General features: G+C 46.9%; 1 protein-coding gene across 21 annotated transcripts in view; it reads left to right on the forward strand.

Moving 5' to 3' along the window:
* The first annotated feature begins 1,111 nt into the window (after positions 1-1,111).
* IKZF2 (IKAROS family zinc finger 2) overlaps positions 1,112-20,947 on the forward strand; it is a 116,107-nt gene continuing 96,271 nt past the window's right edge. For 2 of the 21 annotated variants that reach the window (XM_068686356.1, XM_068686370.1), the window contains exons 1-2: positions 4,084-4,164; positions 4,888-4,995. In XM_068686356.1, coding sequence (XP_068542457.1) covers positions 4,131-4,164; positions 4,888-4,995 — 142 coding nt within the window. In that variant the 5' untranslated portion in view covers positions 4,084-4,130. The other 19 variants (XM_068686365.1, XM_068686368.1, XM_068686373.1 and 16 more) reach the window with 19 other exon arrangements.

The raw sequence follows: 20,947 nt of genomic DNA on the forward strand, positions 1-20,947 counted from the left end.
TCTGTCACTACAGAGCAGGATGTCATTCGATACGAAGTGGCCGAGCTAATAAGGGAGGGTTTGTAGTGCCTCTTGCAATGGGATCTCAGCATTACACCTGCACATAGCTGGAGTAGGACTTGAGGATGTAGGTAAGATTTTGTTTGAACGCAAGACTTGGAGATACCTACAGCCTTGCCATGCTCATAAATATGCCATAAATACGCAGAGAATATGGCTCTGTAGTGGTGGAGGTACTCCAGTCAGGAAATGTTTGAAACTCTGGCAAAATGTGTGGTATTCCCCTTTGGTGACCAGCGTAGGTGAAGGGTAACTCCCTGTCAGCTCCCGTTGGGTGTGATGGTGGAGTGTACGCGCAGCCTAAAGTTTGATGCTTCCTAATGCTTGTGCACTTGACTTTCCAAATTTAAGTGGCTTTAATATTTGTGTATGTAACACACGACACACAACCAGAGTGCTTGAGCGTTAACCCAGGCGCCTTCTGGCACCCCACACTCGCCCGCATCCCTCCCTTCAGCTTCGATGTCGAGGGGCGACCCTGTGGCACTGGACCGAGACTTTATGGAGGCGGTGGGGTGCCTGTGGTGACATGATGAAGGTAGAGGGGTTCCTGTTGTAACGTGATGGAGGCAGTGGGGTGTCTGTTGTGATGTGATGAAGGCAGTGGGGTGCCTGTGGTGACACGATGAAGGCAGTGGGGTGCCTGTGCCCCAAGTGTTCACCACCACACCTCCGCCTGGGCCCTCCATGATGCCCGGCATGTCACTTGCGACTCGGTGTCCTCAGTGGGGGCGTGAGGTGGTGTCTTTGGGGTGGCTGCTGGGGGAAACGCTTTATTTCTGACTGAAAACCGCTTGGAAACACATTTATTTCAGCAGGGCTCCGAAGGGAAACACTTGAAAGAGGGTTAAAGCCAGAAGTGCTGAATCATGACTCCGACGACAACCCACCCACCCACCATCCCCTCCCTCACGACGACGGCTGAGGAGAGGGAAGGGGGGGGGGGGGGGGGGGCGCGCCCCGCTTGCCGCCGCGCTGCCCTGAGGGGGCGGCGCGCGTGCGCGTGTGCGCGCCTCCGCGGCTCCTCGTCCCCTAATCGATTGCCGAGCGCGCTGAGCGGCCATGCCGGCGCGGGCACGCGCGCGGGTCCCCCCCCTCCCCGCCTTTCCCTCACCCTCTCCCCTCACGCTGCGCGCCCCCGGCCGGGCTGCGTGTGAGCGTGTCAGGGCGCGCGTGAAGGCGGGAGGGGGGGGGGGGGGGGAGCGCGGCGGCGGTGCCGGCCGGCGGCGGATCGGTTTCTCGGGGTTTGACCAGGCGGTCCCGGGCTAACCCCCGGCTCGCTCGCCGAAGATGGAGGCGGCAGCGCCCGGCGGCTCGCCCCTAGCTACGGCGCCGCTGCCTCAGTTTCCATAGCCGGCCGCCGTGCCCCGCACAAACACCCGCACACACACACAAGGGGGATGGAAGGGACTCGCTGAGGTAAAGCCGCGCCTGCCTTCTCCTCCTCCTCCTCCTCCTCCTCCTCCTCCTCCATTCCTCTTTTTTTTTTTTTTTTGCCCCCCTTTCCCACCTCCCCCCCCCCCCCTCCTCCTCCTCCCCCTGCCCAGGGGGTCCCCCAAGTGCCGGTCGCTGAGGGGGCGACTTGTTGCTGTGTGTGTGTGTGTGTGTGTCCCCGAAAATAAATAAAATACGCCGGTGAAGCAGAGCGGTGGCCGTTCCCCGGCCACAACTGCCATTTCCCTCCGCCACCTGCCTTGAGGAGCCCTCAGGGGAGGGGGGGGCGATAAATAAAATCCCCCCGGCAGGACTTGGGTTACTTTGACAGGTCGTGCTGAGGGCTGCCAGAGGCAGGGATGAGGACCTGTGGTGGATTTTTTTTTTTTATTTTTTGTGCTTTTATTTTATGTTATTTTATTTTTTTTTAAAAAACGCTCCGGGGAAGTTGGCCTGGGCTCACAGGGCGGGGTGCGGGCGCTGAGGCGCTGAACCCCCCCCCCCCCTCCCCAAAAATAATAAATAAATAAATCCCCAACCCCTCAAACCTTCCCCAAAGCCTCCCCGGGTCCCCCCCTCGCCTCCCGTTGCCGTGCCGATCGGGAAGGAACCGGTGGATCAAGTTTTTCTCTCTCTCTCTCCTTCCTGGTTAATCGCATTGCTGTAGCACCGGCTGACCTCCCTCCCTCCCTCTCCCCTCCCTCCCTCTCTCTCTCTCTCCCCTTCCCTCCCTCTCCCCTTCCTTCCCTCCCTCTCCCTTTTTGTTCTTCATCTTCCCTCAAACTATGTGCCATTCCTGAGCGCCTGTCCCCGCCGCCTCACCCCGGGCTGCCCGGCTCCGCATGCCCCACCTGTAAGTGCCGGGGGCGGCTTTCTCTCTCCCCCCCCCCCTTTCTTATTTTTTTAAACTTTCCCCATCTCGCTGTGTCCTCAGCACACCCAAAAACTCTCTCTCCGTCTCTTCCCCCTCTCCCCTCCCCTTCATTCGTCGTGCAAAGGAGAGCTTAGCAGCCGGGATTTGCCATCGCAGCCTAAAAATGGTGACCGAACTTTTTTTCCCTCTCCCCCCCCCCTTCCCCTTCTCCTCCTCCTCCTCCTCCTCCTCCCCGCTTGGAGAAATAAAAAATAAAAGCCAAACCGTGTTTTAATTTTGGTTACGGATGTTTCTGTGTTTCTTTTTTGCCTTCCTTTCTCTTCCTCCTCCCTTCCTCCCATTTCTTTCCTTCCACTTCATTGGCTGGGATGATCTTTCCCTGTTGCTTCTGATGTTTCTTTCTTTTTCTCAGTGTGTGCCTGCCTACCTGGACTAGGGGGAAGATAAGGTAATTTTGAAGGGCTTTGAGGAAGCGGCTTACCTGTTTTGGAAACTTTTTGGAGATTTTTTTTTTTTTTTTTTTTAAGTCATGTGAAAAATCAGTAACCGAAGAGAGTTTGGTAGCAGCCGGGCAGGTTGAAATTTAAGTGTTATGTGCTGAATGCCTTGGGAATTTGATCTGCTTTATACCAAGGAAGAACAGAGAGAAAAGTATTTATTTATTGGGGGAGAGGCGGGGGGGTCGGGGAGGGAGGAAAGCGGGTTAAGGGAGGGGGAGGGAAGTGGTTTTGGAGACAAGAAGTGAAGCTGCCTGTTTTCCAGTAAGTAATGGAGAAATTCCAGGAGCCAGGGCTAAATATACTTGGCGATCAATACAGAAATGGCTCATTGTGAATAATTTAGCTGCCTGGTGCAGTGAGAGTTTTGAAACTAAAGGCAAAAAAGAGGCCATGGAGGGAGAGAGGAAATAAAATTCTCCTCTGGTCATGTCAGTTTCTTAACTTTTCCACTTAAAAGAACATAGTTATGATTATTGATCTCTCTCTCTCTCTCTTTCTTTCTTTTTCTCAATATATATCAAATGATAGCTAGGGGGTGTCATTCTATACAGTTACTTGGGTTTCTGGAAAGTAATAGCTTGTTCTGTGTCAGCAAAGTGCTTCCAGAAACTTTAAGATTGCTTCATGCCAAAAAATGCATGGTCTGGGAGCATCCAGTGTGACGTTCAGCCCCGTGCTGGGGCAGATCAGTAAGGTTAGAAGGAGCAGGTGCGTGTACAGGTGTGCGCGCTGGTGTGAGGGTGGTGGTGTGAGACAAAGGCTTGTGAGGACCCTCTCGAGGGGGCATGGGTGCAGAAGGCTTTATTTCGTTCAGAACAGGATGGAGTCTCCCGGAGTACGTGTGAAAAGAGCAATTGTTAAGAGTAGCAATCTCCTCCAAGTCTGTTCTGGCTGTGAGAGCTGATAATTGATAAAGAATTGCAATCCTGTCTTGGACAAAACAAGTGGAAAGTCTGGGGAGGGAAAATTCAAATCAGGTAAAAAGGCGAGTGGGGGACAGCTCTTGGTCAGACCAAGAAGATCCCAGCACAGGCTGCCCAGGGGACAGCTGGATTTCTCTGCTCAGATAATTTGCAGGAAGAGTTCAGTGATTCGCAGACGAGCACATGCACTACACTTGTGTGTTTCTCTAGGCAATGGTTGCAACAGCAGTAAAATGGGTAACTACTTAGGGCTTTAAGTAAGTTTAATCATTTAATGGTTGATACTGACAGGCGTCTTTGAGGGTGTACTTTTCTGCCTTGCAGCACTGCACTTTGACTATGGAAGCAGAGGCTGCTGATGGATATATAACATGTAAGTAGTCATTTTATTTGATTATTCTGAATTACTTTCCTTTTCCCACTATCTTTTTGTCATGCAGACACCTGAAACTTTAGCTTGCTTCTGTATGGGCTTTGCTTTGAGATGCCGCTGAATTAATGGCATTTAAACATAAACTTGGTGTATGGCTGAGAAATGTGTGGGTATGGGCTCATGGGTGAGTACCTCGCAATTTAAATATTTGCTGAGGATGAATGAACTTTACAAAAGAGAGAGAGAGAGCTCATTTTCAGAAATTCACATTGCAGCCAGAAACTTTTAATGCCTTTCACTGTGCATTTCTCCTGTTTTCTGTGTCAGGGCAAAGCGTCTTTCTGAGTGCGTTGTTTAACTGTCAGTTAGCTGGAGCCTCTGAAGGGAAAGTCTGTCCTGTAAAGTAATATTTCAGCCCGTTCCTGCCCCGTCCTGATTCTCAGTGTTTGCAAACAGAGAAGCAGTCCTCGCTTCTGTTGAGATGAAGCAGCTGGGGCAGGATTTTTCATAAGAGACTGGTGACAGTAGGTTTGAGGGGGGTTCTTAAAATCAGTCAGTCAAATATTTACTTGTGGCCACTGAGAACCCAGTTCGCACAGGCTTTGGAAGGCTCCCCTCGCAGAGGGAGGACGGGCAGGGGCGCAGCGAGGCATAGCTCTTAATCAGGGGGTCTCTTTGCGGGACAGCGGGATGGAAACTCATGGGTGACTTGTTTTGTGAAAGCAGGTGACAATGAGCTTTCACCCGAAAGGGAGCACTCCAACATGGCTATTGACCTCACCTCCAGTACACCCAATGGGCAGCATACCTCACCAAGTCACATGGCAAGCAGTAAGTCTCTTTTAAACGTGTTTCTCTTGAGCAGCGTGTTTGGGTTAGTCCGGGTCCTCGGCTTGCTTTCTGTGTCTTAACTGCCGCTCTAGGCTTTGCTAATAAAAGAAGAGGACGGGGTAGATTTTTTTTTTTTTCTTGTTCATGCTGGTGTCTCATCTAAACATGAACGGGATTACTAGTCTGAGCTATCCCAAGGTGGCATTTGAGAGCTGGTCCTTACCTGTTCCAGGTAGGAAAACGCTAGGCTTGACGTGTGCTGGCTTTGTTTCATCAGGGTTTGAAATCCAAATGTAAATTGTTGCTGTTATTATTTTTTACTATTTACTGTGCTTCCAGAAACAGCTTGAAGTAGTTTTATTTGAAAACAAACACGCTCTATTTACAAAAAGGCTTTACTCTGGCAAAAGTATAAAGTTAAAATGTCTGGGTTTGACGGCAGGTTGTGTTTTACTGTTCCATATAGAAGCTTCAGCATCCTATTCATTACCGTAGCTTTGCCTTGGCGAGTCCAGGGATGGCTGGGATAATTGGAAATTTATGGCACTCAGTAGCTGACTCGCTAACAAACTGAGAGGATTTTGTTTTAGAGTGTCGAGGAAGAAACTGAGAAAATGCAAAGAGATTTAGGAGCCTTCTGTGAGTGTCAAGTGCTCATAATACTTTCGTAATTATTTTTCATGCTGTAGTACTGAGGCGAATAAATGTAGTTTATATATGTTTCGTAAACTAGCCTCCTTTCTTTTTGTGTTTGCTTGTTTTACTTCTGGTAACAATTCTGCACTGAGATACTTACCTTAGAGTACCCCAGTACTTGTATTCAGAAATAATGTGGTGTGCTTTGCTTACAGTATACTTTCAGAAGGTTCCTCTCTATAGCATGTGATACTGATTTTCTTTCTAGTCTGCGTGCTATAGATACGTATTTATCTTTTTAAACTGCCTGTATAATACCCCATCAAAGCATGCAAAAGAAAGAGTGCACTTAGAGTTGCTTGCTTTAAAATATGGTGCATTGCCTTCAAAGTCTTTCTTACTGAGAAAAAGATGTTCCTTTCCTTTAAGAATTTCTTTTTTCCTCCTGCAAATTATGAGTAAAACGCAGTTTTTATGAGCCTTTAAAACTGAGGGTTATAATGAAGACCTACCAATTATATACATGTTGCTAGAGAATATGATTGCTAATACTCTGGACTGAACTTTATATGACAAGCTATCATAATTCAGCATCTTTAGACAATTCCAATCCTGCTGCACTGGGATTCTGATATATTTTATTATGTTGTAAAAGTTTTACTACTCACTTTCTTCATTTTCTTTGTTTCCTTTTTATTAATGGGAAGGCTTCATTGGAAGGGGGGAAAAAAAAGCTCCCTGTTTTAAATCTTCTTTATAATCTAGACTAAAAACCAGAATCAAATTAGGGAATAAAAAGATCTAAGATGAAGTCATGTAAAAATACTCTAATGTATTCAATATTTTCATGTTCATTGTGTTAACGTTTTCAATGATTTTTAAGCATCGTTACTTCATGCAACACACATGCATTTACAGCCTTGGTGAATATCTTTTTTTTTTAATGTGTTTTGTGGTATCTCACAGGTGTCTCAATTGCCTTCATCGCTGCTGCTTTTTGTTAAGTACATGCTGCTGTTGGAAAATGATGGGCTCTGCCTGGGGTTCTTAAGCCATGCAAAACAAGAGCATCTTAGATTTGTTGTCACTTAACTGTTCTTTACAGGCATGGGAATGTTTTGGGGAGAGGCAGTTTCTGTGTTAAACATGGAAGGTATCGATTAGAGGTTGTTGGCTTTTGTGGCAGCTGTTAAGGTGGTTCACTTAAGGGTTTGGGGGCAAATCTTGAATCTAGTGTGCGCAGACTAACTCACCAGGCTGTGCTTCAGGAAGCCTTTTTAGAGAGACGAGAGTAAGGAGGGAAGGCAATTTGTAAAACTAAGTATGACTTGAGTTACTGCTACAGGAACAAGCCGTCGTCCATCCTGCTGTAGTGCTGCAAGGAGGCCCGTGAAGCAGCGATGGGACGTGAGGGGAGGAAATGGCTGTGCTCTACGCAGTGCCCCTTAATTTCTAGCGGAGCCACTGCCCTGCTGTCAGCCTCCCATTCTCGGCAAGCCCAGGGCATGCTGGCCAACTGCGTAGGGTTTGCTGCTGGAGGAGGTGGTATGAAGATGGGGCCCCAAAGGCTTTGCTCCCGGTTCTGTTGCCAGCTGTCCCCAGAAGGTGGACGGCCCTGTCTCGCCGAGCGCTCGGGATATGCACCTGCAGGGCAGAGCTCGGAGTTCTGACCTTTGTTCTCGCGTTCCATTGACTCGCTTTGAACCACAGCTCTTAATTTAGCTTTAATTTGTGTCTGCCTCAAACAGAGACAAAACCATAAGAAGCAAATTTCTTGGATCTGTACCGAAACAATTGAGCAGTGCTCTCCCAGCAACAGTAAAATTATGTGCTAGGTAAAGAGTTTTCTATGCTCATTAGCCCCTGGCAATTCCATGTTAGTAGGAGTTCTGGCTGGGCTACTGATGTTTTCAGGTTCTATTCCAAAAGGTTTCGGGTTAAATATTTTGGCTCGCTGTGGAGAGTTGTCTGCTGCATCCTTTAACCTATTATCATTTTCAAGTATCTAGACTGCATGTATAGGTTATGGATGGGGCCGACACTCAATTTTCCTTGTGAATGAGGTGATCCTGAAAGATAAATCACAGCAAATCGCCTGTCATAGCTAACTAATGATCTTACATATACCTTACGGTATGCATCTGCCTTTAGCAGAACGTTGTATGCATGTTGGCAGATGCTCTGTTCTAAAATACTTTATTGTAGTTTTATGTAAGCAAAGATTTAAAATATGTGTAAATAGTCAAACTGAATAGGTTGATGGATCATCTCGCTTTCTTGTATAGCAAAAGACAAATTAGTGCTATACCTGCCGATTACAGATGATGTATTCACATAGCCCTGAATCTGGAAGTAAAGATTTTCTTCGGACCTTCTGTAGGAATACTCCTTCAAACAGTGATGTGAGGAGCTGGGTGCCAAAGGGCTGCTCAACTAACTGTGTTGGGTGCTGAGGAGCTCCCTGGGTGCCCTTAAGCTGCCCGCTGGACCCCACAAAGCCCGAGGGAGTCAGGCTTGTTGCCTCTGCTTGGTGTTGAACTGAGCTGCAAGCCATCAGGAACCTCAGAGTAGGAACTGGTATGCTAATTTAAAGGCTGATGGGGCGTCTCTAAAAAAAGAGGCTTTTATAAGGAGGTGGCTGGAAATCGTTTATTTAATACCACACGAAGTTCTTACTACAGTTATTACCTTTTTCCCCCTGTAGGTTAAAATGGGCTTAGAGGGTCCCCTGTAGAAGCCTCAAGGCTCTGTTGTTGGATACTTCACTTGGTGACCGCTTGTGTAGGGCAAAGGCTGTTCCTCGTAAGACCATTTGCTTGGTATGCTATGGAAAGTAACAGCAGCTAGTTGTATCTGACAGTCAGGGACTGAGGAAATTTCCTCTTAAACTAGAGACTTTACAGTGGGCGTCCTAGATAACTTTCTTATCTCTGCTTTCATAGACAATAGGAGCCCTTAAACAAAATGGAGGCAGAACAATCATAAATATCAAACCCAACATCTGATGGTTGGAACTGATTAAAATTGTGGTACGCTTTCAAGATGTGTTTATAATAGCTTAGAAGCGTTACTAAGTTATGAGGTATAATTTATTAAGAAAATAGCGTTGTTGGCTGACTCAGTTGCTGAACGTAACGAGGCGATTCCATTTTCTGCGTGGTGGGGAATGATCGCGCTATCTGACAAGAGCGCTGATGGGACAGCCACGTTAAGCGTGAGTGGTTCCTCTATCAGTATTCACGGCCAGAATCTGTTGTAGGGAGCTCAGGCAAGGTCTCATGATGAAGCAGCAAGTGCTGGATTCCCAGCAGTCAGGGTGGACTGTGGTGGACTCTCAGTTGCTTTTTTTTTTTTTTGTAGCTTCAAAACCCCACGTCTTTCTTGACTACTTTCGGTTTTCCACTGTGAACTGTCATACAAGCCCTGTTTTGTCACACTTGTGTTGCCCCGAGCAAAATATTTCATGTGCCACCGCTGTATCAGCACCACATCTGTATGGATAAAGAAACATAACTACAGAGGCCACCTTTTGGGATGAAACCGGGAAAAATTAGAGGTTGCTTTATGCATCAGCTATGCGGCAAGCAAGCCTTGCCATCGCCAGCACTACTGCCCAGGCAAGTGAGGCTGGACCTCGTGCTGGGATTCCTTTTGGCTCAACAAGTGTTTTTTCAGTGCGTGAGGTGGCTGAGCCTCTGCAGGAGGATTTTCCTTGGGGCTGGTGGCTGGGGTGTCAGGGCTGGGCTGCAGGGGGAGGAATCGAGTTGGTGCTTTGAGGCAGTCACTCCCCTGACACAGGCACCGCTGCGTGAAGGATTCTGGCAGCCCGACTGTCGCGCTCTCAACTGGGGATTCGGGTCTCCAGTTCTTCCAAATACATGCAAAGTGTGAAACGCTGCATATGGTGCTAAAAACTCGGGCTGGATTACTTCATGGTGCTGAGGAATCTCTTTCCTCGGAGGCCTTTTTAAGGAGCAGGGTAGGCAACATCTGCTGGTCTGGGCTGTCAAGTGCAGGGAGGTGGGCTGCTGACTGTCTCGACACGTCCTCCAGACCTTTGTGTCTGCCTTGCCAACCTTGGCGGGGTGACGTTCAGAGAGGTCAGCTGGGGAATTCCACAGTGGTGCCTAAATTCAGATGCACCTGTGGCTTCTCAGGTTGAAGGGTGGCAAAGACATGCTACACCAAGGCAAGCTTAGACATGAGAAGAGCTCGATAAAAGTGCAACAGGGAATGGGAAGAAGTGAGCTGCGTTGACGCTTACAGGAGCATTGACTTTGCTTCAGTCTTGTGACCTCAGACTCCCTGAGAATTGCTTGGGGGAATAATATTTATGAAAGCTTTAGCCAATTACCTTTCTTGAAGTTTAATGGGAGGGGGATAAGGTGAGGATGGGGCTTTAAATATTTGTCCACATATAAGAAACTGAAGCTCTCTGAAGTTGTGTTGAACCCATTTAAATTAAAAAAAGAACAGAAAAAGTACCAGGAAATGAAACGTTTGCTGGGATGCTGTTTGGGCTGTAGTTTAATTCACATCAGCTTAGATCCTTCACAGGGGTATGGTTAAAATCTTGACATAGTTTCTGCGCTACAAGCCCTGCGTGTAGGCAAACAGCAAGGAGCTGCTGAAACTTCTTTGTATTTCTCGTCTCTTCTGTCAGTGCGTCTCTGGCATTCCCGACGGGATCAGATACTTGGCTGTAAAAACATTCCTCCCTCTCGGTGAGTGTTATAATGAGGGTGGAGTGAACTGATCAGTTAATCTCATTAAATAGGTTTTTATTCATTCTGATGGAACTCTCTTGAGAGGTCATCTGCCAGGGCTTTGTTGCAGCACACACCTTTCTGAGGGAGCTTCTGTTATTCTCTGGGACTGTCAGGTTCGGTTAACTTTCCTCGGTACACACCCTGTTACAACACTCGCTCCTCTGGGTAGCTTCGTAGTCAGCATGTTTTCAATATCTGCTTCTGGAATTTCAGTTCCTTTTCAGACATGCCAACGAAAAGAGCAGTCCTCTTCCTTGAAGCACGGCGCTTCGACAGCGGCTGGGTGACTTGATACCCGCTACGGAGTGCTCCGTCCCTCCCATCCCCAAATCTGGGGGAAGGTGCAGCTCCTGTTGAAATCAGTGGGTATTTTCTCTTAGGGAAATTGGATCAAGGCCTCTTTTCCCATTCCTGCGGGCTGTTGGCACTGTCTCCTTCACGAGCTCAATGCTGTTTGCTGGGCTAGGCTTTTCAGGTGGCAGCGCAGCTGCCTGTGTTGTCCTTACACATCGCTGAGGGTGAGCAGAGCTTGTCCTCCTACTGCAGAGAGGGAATTTGGAAGGAGTGGTGTTTATCCAGGCGGGAATGATGTACCCCTCCTCTTCATTTTCCTCGGTGAATCGTGGCGAAGGGAACTTGTTGCAGGGGGGCTGCCTTGAGGCAGCTCCGGGAAAGACTTGAGAGCGCGCAGCACGCCTGTAGGGACGAGGCCAGTCGCCAGCCTGTGGCACTGAGCCTGTGCCACGGCGTGTTGTCCCTCGCCCAGAGCCGTGCCGTGCTGGCAGCTGGCTGCTCAGCCCAAGGGAGGGGAGCACAGCCAGGGCTGTCAGCGAGGAGCAGTGAGGCTTGGCGGGCACGGCTCAGGGCTAGGGGATAGGGGGCCTGGTTTTTCTCCCAACTCTTGTCATCACAGGGGACTCCTCGTGTTCTTGTGTCTCCTTTTTCCTGAATCGCAGAGGCCATATATTGCTCAGGGTGGAGGTTTGGATGGCACCCGTTAGACCTCATCAAAAGCAGGAATTCTGTTACAGTGTCTCCTTTGAGGTGTTGATTTAAGTTTCATTTCTACAACCTCACAATTAGGCACAGATATCTGTACCTCAGTACCCATGGAGCTTATTTCCTGTCCCACACAGGAGTAACTGTGATAGTGCTAAAGCCCCCTGTTCCAGTGTGCGTACATGGCAGCAGCCACAGCATTTTAACTCTTCTCATCCAGCTCAGCCTGACCAGGTCTGTGCGTGGACAGACCCCAGTTACACTGCCCGGCAAAATGTGCCCTTGATCCAGAGCCAGCTCCACATTACCGGCCTCTGCTGGCACCGCCGTGTCAGCCTGTGGCTTCGGAGAGCTGCAAATCCCCCAGAGGCAGAGCGGTGCTGGCAGCAGCTCCTGCTGCGAGCACGGCCCCGGCTGGCAGGGTCACCTGCGAGCGGTGTTACAGGTGGTACGCTGGAGCCTGTCGTAAAGCAGGAGACGCCGTTCCTGGAAAAGCACGGGGCTGATTCATCCCCCTCGTCTGCGTGCAGATCAGTCAGCTAAACTTCTGTGAACTAGAACCTCCTGGTTTTTAACTGGCTTTTGCTTTCTTCGTACCTCTGCTTTTAGGCTCTGTACTCCAGTTTTGGGGTTTATGTTCCATTACTTCTCTGACTCCCCTGCTGTGGCCAAGCAGCGCACCACCTGTGTGCATTGCGTTTGCTCTTTTAGCTCACAATTGCTCTGTCCTCTGCACATCCGGAGAGGTCCCAGAGCTCTTGGTGCCCCTGCAGTGCATGTGGGGACACCTCCTGGTGAAGCTGAAGTTGCTGGGCGGATCCCCTTGTGCCCTAGGAACAGGGTGTTCGTTATCTGGAGGCGATTGGAGGTCAGTCCTAGGGCCCCACAGCTCCAGGTGTGGAGCAGGTGAAATTCAGCATCCCCCAGCTGGTGGTGGACAGAAGATAGTGGAGTTGAAGTGCATCACCTCCCCAAATGGGTAGGAATCCCTGTCCTCAGCAGGCTGTGGGTTTTGCATGAGGCACGGGCAGAGAAGTGTGATGCTCTACAGACCGTGGCTTCAGGTTACCTGGAGAAGCTGGGAAAAGACCTTTTGGTGTTTGTTTTTGTTATTTTTGTTATTGTTTTGTGTTTGGTTTGTTGTTTGTTTTTTTTTTGGTCCTCCTCTTTCTACTTAAGCATTGGTACCACCTGTCCTGGCCACAAGTGTAGCCGCTACAGCAGGGGAGTGAGAAGGGAAAACTTGGAAAACTTGACATCTCTCCCCTCAGTGTTGCTGGGCTGGAGACAGCACTTTGAGGACTCAGCTCTGCTGTCCAAACTGCAGCTTTGTGCAGACCCAGCTGCACCTTGGTGCTGCTGGTGTCACCCTTCGTCCTGCGGGCAGATCTGAAGCAGTTCCCAAAGAAGGTAGGGCGCAGTGAAGCACAGCAGATCATCGCCCTTTCTTCCTGTCCCGTCTATCACCTTTTTTCTAATGAGGTTTCTTCCCACGTGAGACAGCAAGACAAGTCTGTATTTCATTGCTAGCTATGGAAGCTCCGTGGAGGGCTTACCACAGGGGTGATACATCTGCACTTAAAGCACAAACATCACAAAAACCTGAGTCTCTGAGGAGGAATATTTTAATTTTGTTTTTTATCCCCTTTGTTGTCTTCCCCTTGAACAACAATAAAGTTATCCTGAAGATATCTGTGCTCTGACCTTCATCAGTAGGATGGATCCTTCCTGGTTCATTGTTGGCCATGTTTCTGTTGCATTCCCTCAACTTCTGAAAAGCCCTAATTGTATCAGAAGTTGTTGCCCTGTTTTTTCTCAAGGTATGTCTGTTCCCTCAGTCCATGAAAGTTACGGGGGTGAGCAGCACAGCAAGCTGCGTGGAGAAGCCTCTGATATGCCCAAGTCCATACTAATTTTTCCTGTAATTACTTTTAGGTGTGGTGTGTGTGCGTGCGGTGAGAATTCACACCTACTGTCTCCTAGTTCCTAACTCAGCTTCCAGACATTTTGTGATTACCTCTGCAAGCAACGGTGCTCTCTTAAGTAACAGTCCAGCGGTAAAACACAAACTGAATTTTTTGTAACAGTATCTGGGCATCCTTTAAAACCTAGCAGCGTGAATTCAACACCCCCTTCTGTCCAAAGAGCAGCGAGTGCGGTGGTGTGAATTCCCTTCTTTTGAAAATGAAAGAGGTTGCTTCTTTCTGTATGAAAACAGCAAGTGTTTTTACACAGAAGAGGCAACGAAGTCTATTCATCTGAGGAAGAGTAGCTGTTCTCTTGAAGTCATGGATGATTTAAAAAGTTTCCAGGAAAGAGTTGCAGTAGAGTTAAGACCTTACTCAGGTTAGCAAACCAGTTGTGTGACAAAGGGAGAAGGATCAGGCAAAAGCAGGCAACCGGGTTTGGTTTTGGTGCTTGGTGGTGCTTTGTTTTTATAATCTCTTAAACTTGCATCGTGGTTTCTTAAGAAATTGACATCCTGCAGTGTGTGTTTTGCTTTGTCCAGGTAATGAGTTGAGAAGGGGAGCAAATCTTAATAGCAGTTCTGCAAACGTCTTCTAATTGTCTTTTCCTAGGTTTGGTGTTGTATTTCATGTGCAATATTGTGGTGAGGGGCCTCTCCCTCCGGAGAGTCTGCGATCATCTGGCACGTGTGCTGCGTTTCCCTAAGTGCAGAAATATTTTGGAATACACCTTTGTGCCTTATATGCATATCGTGCTTTAACCCTCATCACCTTTCAGATGCAGACGTGTTCTAGACACAGCATGTAATAGTTTCATGGTTGTATCTCCTCAAATTGGGTCATTGTTACCAGGTGTTTTGACCTTGAACCAGCACAGGTGGCTCCTGGGTGAGATGAGTGCATCTCCATACAGCTGCAGTGGAACAAGCTGTGGTATCAGCTTTACTTGAAACACCCTGCTTGAAAATTTCCTCTCGCTTAAATACACAGGCCTCTCTCTCCAGCAGTGTTAGGTATTATCCTTCGGATAATCTATTCTTTCAGAGTTTAAGGTAATATCTCCTCATTATATCATGCCTTTTCAACGATAAATCTTGCAGAGCTTCACAAAGGGTGCCAGTTTAAGAGATACAAATGGGCGAACAAAATTATAGGCTGAAGAGGTGGAGATAAATTAGAGAAATCAGTGTTAGTATGAATTCAGCTCCTTTGGGTGGGAGGCAGTCAGCTTCATCATTCGTGTGTGTGTGACTTTAAAATGGCAGATTATAGGTAGCTCTGGAGGTGAGGAGAAGGATGTGCTAGCTGCCTATCGAAGGGTCAAGTACTTGAGAAATGAGTTTATTCCTGTGCCCTCTGAAATTTGTATTCTATCAGCTGCACGATATCTGTATTTCTCCAAAATTCCCACATGCTCGTATATGTATCCCAAGCCAGAGCACTCTCAGGGTGTAAATGCTGTCACCAGTCAGCTGCCCATAAATAACTAACACCAGGTAGAGGAGCTGGCAGGCAGCTGGCGAAAACAATCTGAAATGTGTCCAGCCCTGGTTTGTGACAAGCCTGTGCATGTGTGATGTGTGTGAATCCACGGTAAAAGCGCTTTTAGAGAGTCTCGGTCAAATACAATAGAGATGTACGGGCTTGAAAAACATTACAATCATGCAAGCCTTATGAAATTAGGAAGCCAGAAAGAGAGGAGAGATGTGAATTCTGCCTCCGCTGAAGGAAAAGCTATTAAGCACCACCCTTTTCTAATGTCAAAGGATCTGCATGGGAAAAAGTTGCTGGAAGCCAGTCTCTGCGAAGGCTGCTGCTCGCAGAACCTACTTCTGGTGAGATGTTTGTGCAAAATCACCTCGCTGGTGGGACTGTGAGACCAGACATGAGTCAGCCCATCAGCACGTAACGTGGTTTCAGGTTGCCGTCTTGCTGCTCTTGGGTTAAAGTCCTGGAAAAAAAGTATTTTGCTTTTTTTTTTTTTTTTCTTTTTGCCTTGCACTTTCAAAGCGTTTCACTTATTTAATGTTATTAGTGCTATTGTTATTTAAATTTAGCTTGTGACTGGTAACCATTAAATATTTATGACGAGATCGATAGCAGTGAGATTTTTGCTGTAGTAAATATATATATCACATCTGTATTCAAAACCAAAGCGAACTGCAGTGCATTCCAGGAAATAATCCATAACGATGCTCTGTGGAGCACTTGCTCATCGTCACGTCGAGACGCTTTAGCTGTGTCCCAAAAGCAACCCCTTCTGCAGCAGAACCCTCTTCTGGGCCGCGTAGCCTAGCACAGCACTACCCAGTGCCTTGGGAAAGGAGTAAAAATAAGATTTTCGTTGAGGAACGTGAACGAGAGCTGCCATATCCCAGGTTCTTTAGTGATTATATGCAGGGAGATCCCTGAATTCTGTGCCGTGTCTGCTCTGCAAGGCTTCAGCGATGGGCCGCCGTGTGCTAGGGTGTCTGCTCCGCTTTGCTGATGTTGATCCTTCTCTCCTGCTCTGCTTTCTGAAGTTCTTGCTGTTGCTTGGTTTGCTGTGGCATCTGAATGCCCTTACGAAACCAGTGGTGTAAGAGATTCCCTCCTCACACACCAAGGAATTTCTGACTGGTTTCCTGTGGTGGGGTCAGAACTCAGATTTGGGTGGAGAAAGGCTGGGCTTGCCAGCAGGAAAGTGTTTTCGAGGACATGCGGTCTGACTTCAGGCTCTCCTACTCACCTCCGGAGGGTTCTTGCAAAACTTCCCACCTGCCGGCCCATAAGGTCTGCCTTATCGCAGGGGAAGCCTGGACAAATTGAGAATGTGCAGCACAAAACTTCATCTGTAAATCAAAAACTGAAAATCTTTTTGAACCAATGCCTGGTTAAACATCGAGGACTTCAAGTGGCCTCAGAGGCAGACTAGGGTTCCTTGGGGAGAAAGGTATGAGAGGTACAGGACTCATGGGGAGGGCAAATAGCCCATTTCTTCTCCAGCCTGGGCATCTGTGAGACCTCCTCGTGCAGCTCCAAGGGGAGTAAGTCTCAGTAGGTCAGCGAGGGGATGACCTGAATCAGTCGTCCTGGGCAGGTGTTTTGGAAGGGAGAAAGCTTTCGTGGGAGCTGGCGATGAAATGTCAATTTCTAATTACGACGGTAGTTTATAATAATAATTCTAATTATATACATAAATAGTTTAATCTAATGTAATGTGGTAACATTTGCTGAGCTTTGGCTGCTTTCAGATAGTGAAAATATGCTGGTGGTTGTTGGCTAGGGTTCAGAAGCGTTTTTCAGAATTTCATGCACTATGTGAACAACAAAATTTTGTGTGGATTAAGCAATTATTAATTCTCCCCTATTATCCTTCAGATAAAACTACAACTAACTCATTAACCCAAATTAAATGTAAATAAAGCTGATCTGTTGTTGAGGAGGCTAATTAGAACAGTAATTGTGTAATGATGATGCATTTTAATTTCAAAACGCAGCTTTGAAAGCTACCCCTTTTGGCAGCGACAGAGCAAGGTGTAAAGCAGGATGCTCGTTGCTGCCATTGTCCTATTAATTAATGCAACCAGGGTTCCCTGTGCTTTCAGCCCTGCTTCTGTGCCCTGTAAAGCACTCAGAAATGCCCTAATTCTGCTGACAATGATGCTGGTGGTTCAGCCGTGCTGGGACTTGGATGGGAGGACGGCGTGGTGTGGCAGGGCTGGCGCTGCGTGTGCCTGGGTTACTGCTGTAGCAGCGCATCCCCGAGCGCGGGGAATAGGGGCCGTGCTTTGGGATTTGCTGCGGGCTTGCCATGGAGATGCATCTGGAGTTTCAGGCCAACAAAACTGAATTGTGAGTCATGTTTTAAAACGAGTGAGTAATTTTCCATGCAGTTTCATTACGGTATCTTTTGCCCCAAGGATTATTTACCATAGGTTAACTTCCAGCAGTTTTTCACTGTTGTACGTAACCTGGAATTTTAATAAGAAAGGGATTGTTTAAAGTGGTGCTTTTATCCCGAATTGCCCGTTCCTAACGGTAAAATTAGCATCAGTAGTAATCAGCAGTTGTACCTGCTAGCCTGCACACACAATTTGTTGGATTTTTTCATTTGTTCAAATGTATTAAATACTATTTTGAGTTGCTTTTTAGCATATAATGTGTGTTATTTTAACTATCATTTGAATCACTAAAGAAATAGACATTGGATACAGAGTACATGATTTACCTTTTCTCGTTGCTCTAATCTCTACTGATTTTTTTTATTTCTTTGCTTTAGAGTACCTTCAGTTCTGAAGGACTGATTTAATCTTAAATGTTCCCAATAATCAAATTTGAGGAAGTAAAAACACATTTTCCCTGTTTTCTTTTTAACTTTTCCTATGTAATTTTTTTCCTGTGCTTCCTGGTTCACAGGGGGGAAAAATCCTACAAGCATGTTTTAGTTGCATCACTAATATTAGAACTGAGTAATCGGGTGGCTTTGGCAGCAGTCTCGTTTATAAATTGTTGGTGAGCAGATGGCTCACCAAGTTGGCATGCCAACTCCAAACTTTCACAATCATGAGTCAAGTTTTAAATTGCAAGATTGCCTTACATGCCATGAGATTTTTTTTGTTTGTTTTAATAAATGTGATTTTCAGTGTATCTTCTCGTCTCTGAGCTGCTTTCCACTGAGGCATGGCTATTCAGCAACCTCTCGGGCTGGGAATGCCTTTTTCTTTTTTTCCCCTAATTTAGATCATTTTTATAGTTACTTGACGCTAAGAAAAAGCAGTACCTAGTGGTCATTGAAGTGAGACTTGGCAATCCTGGTTCATGTCAGACAGATCAACTGCTATGATCATTGATAATTTTAGCAATTCCTGGTTTGTAGGAACAGTAACTCGCTAGAAATTCACTGTTGGTATCTGTAATCCTCAATATGCAAATCTGTGCCAATTTGTTTGTTTCCCGAGCGCCCGGCTTAAGTCGTTAGGCGGCACAGAGTACAAATCTTATGTTTGGAAATGCAAGAGTGAATATTGTCTGCAGGCAAAAAAGTAGCAATAAGAAAGGAGAGCCTGAGTGCTCAGCTGTTCCCACTACCAGCACGGCAAAGTTCCAGAAGGGTCAGATCTTGATCCACTTGAGAATTCGGGCAAATATTAATGGCAGGATTTAAAAACAAACAAACAGCAAAAAAACATTCCCTCAGCTACGATTACCATGGTATATGTGGGTTATACTGCAGTGTGGGACCCGCTACAGAATGGTAATTAGAAGTTATTTCTAAATGATTCCCCACAAAGTGTGTTGTTGGAAATGCTAAACAACTGTGTTTCATCCGTAATCATGTAATTGGTGTGTGCAGCTAATTAGTGCGTGTGCAGTTTAGGCCCAGATTTTTTGGAAATGTCTCTTTTTCTGGTCCTGATTTAGCAAAGCCCTTAAACAGCTGATTAACTCCCATTGGCTTTAATAGGACTTAAGCACATGCTTAATCAGGGCCACTGTGTCAAATCATGTCTCTCAGTGACAATGAGAACAACCTGCCGGAGCTGGGGGGAAATATCTCTAGGTCCTCCTTAAATGCAGATTAATATTTCTCGTGAAGCATTTTACTTCAGAATCTGAAGCTGTGTAGATCGCTTTTTTTTTTTAAAGCAAATGCTTATTGTCACAATCTAATTGTATGTATAAAGTTTAAAGATTTTAACTAGCTTGGCAGGAGGCTGTTTACATCAAATCTGCTCAATACACCTTTGAGATGGAGAAGAAGAAAATATGCATCTGAGAGTGCCTCACTGGAATATAAATGTCAGCGCTGATAGATATCTGTGATAGAAAATTTGTGTGGGAGTAATAATTTAGTAATAAAATAGGTCAAATTAATTCTTATGCTGAAGGGGATACCTTACAATAACCATTTTGTAATTTTATGTTTGACAGTTTGCTCTGCATTATGTGGATAGGTGGAGCTGAGATAATGTAATCCATTTCCAATTGTAAACAAGATTGCTTTAAGAGCTGCTGTAGTAAGATGCATGTTGGCTGACTTTAAGCTGAAAGGTAATTGCCTCTGAATATTAATGTGCATGTGGGGATTTTGTTTTTAATTCTGGGATTTCATCTTTGCCCTATAGCAGCTCTGAAGAGGCCCTTGTTTTCCCAAACCCCACTTTGCTGCTAATTGAAGCTGATGGCAAGTGTTGCGCTTTGGGCCCTTTGCTTTTATTTTATGTGGCCTGTGCACCTTGGAGAATGCTGCTTTCTGTGACTTTTTTTGTTTGCTTACCACTCTTTCAGAACATGATGTGTGTTGGAGATGTTCTTGCTTTCCTGTGGTGGCTGTGTCTGGGTCCAGGGCGAGGGGAGGCTATGAGAAAGGGGAAGAAGTTGCTGCACCAATTGAATTGTAGCCTTTCAGGTAAATGGGACTTCGGGTGATGATCCTGTGCCATGTAGCTGGAGGGCTTCCTCAGGAGTAACTGAGGACCTGATCCCAAGCCCATGGTTAGAGGTTCTCCATCTGTTTCCACCCGCTTGGGAGCAGACCCATACCGTGGAGGCAAGTTCTAGGTAGTGACAAGCTTACTCTGGGGGAAACCTCAACTGGCTGTTTGTATGTGACATTTTTAGGCACAGAAGGGAACAGGCAGATTACAATCAGGTCCTACCTTGTCTTTCCATTTCACTTCTGCCACTTGGCTTCCCTGGGCGTTACCCCTGCTTGCAGCGAGGCTTGGCACTGGGTGCAGCGGGCCTGGTGCTGCACAGGGTGTAACTGGGGCAAACGGTGGTCAAACAGCATGGCAGGCACTTGAAAATAAGCTGGTGTGTGCCAGAGTTTAACCTGATTTAATGGCACCAGACTTGTGGGCTGTCACTTAGTACTTTGAGCAATTCATCTAAGACAGTTTGATGTTATGGCTGCCAGGTGGCCTGTATGCACTTCTAGCAGAGATGACTCTCCTTAAGGCTTGCATTTAAGGTAAATGCAAGGTAAAATGCCTTGCTCTCTGGCAGGCTGGCTGGTTTGGTTGTTTTTAAACAAAGAAACAGAAATGGGGTATTTTTAGCTCGAATCAATCAGTGTCCTGCGTGGTCTCACAGGGACAAGGTGATGTCTGAGCAGGGCTGGGAGCTTCTGGTGCTGGTGTTTCTGCAGAGGGAAAGGTGGCTGGATGGAGCTCAGAGATGTCCCTGTGGGGCAGGGAGGTGCTGAATTGGCTGCCCTGCTCCTCTGCCCACTGGTGAGGGGTGGTTGCCCCTCACAGAGATGGGGCCAGCAGCAGGTCAGCACTAGTTTGACAGCCAGCCCTTTGCAGATCACTATCAGCCCGGGGGCCACAGGTGGGCTATAACCTCGTGTGATGTCTCTGGTTAAACAGGGGGCGGGAGGTAGGTGATATTCATAGTGAGATCTTGATTATTTTTTTTTTTGTTTTAGAACCATTTATGAATTTCTATAGTGCCTGTTTCCAGTGGTTTGCTCTATCCCCTCTTGAAGTTGATGGGAGTCCTTTTGATAATTCAGTAGTTTTTGCAGTGATGCTGCTTGTAGCAAAGCTGTTCCATGGGTGCCTTCCCTAAAAAATACATAAAAAAGCTACAGAA

The sequence above is a fragment of the Anas acuta genome, chromosome 6 (genome assembly GCF_963932015.1).
Source record: "Anas acuta chromosome 6, bAnaAcu1.1, whole genome shotgun sequence".
Taxonomy (NCBI): Eukaryota; Metazoa; Chordata; class Aves; order Anseriformes; family Anatidae; genus Anas; species Anas acuta.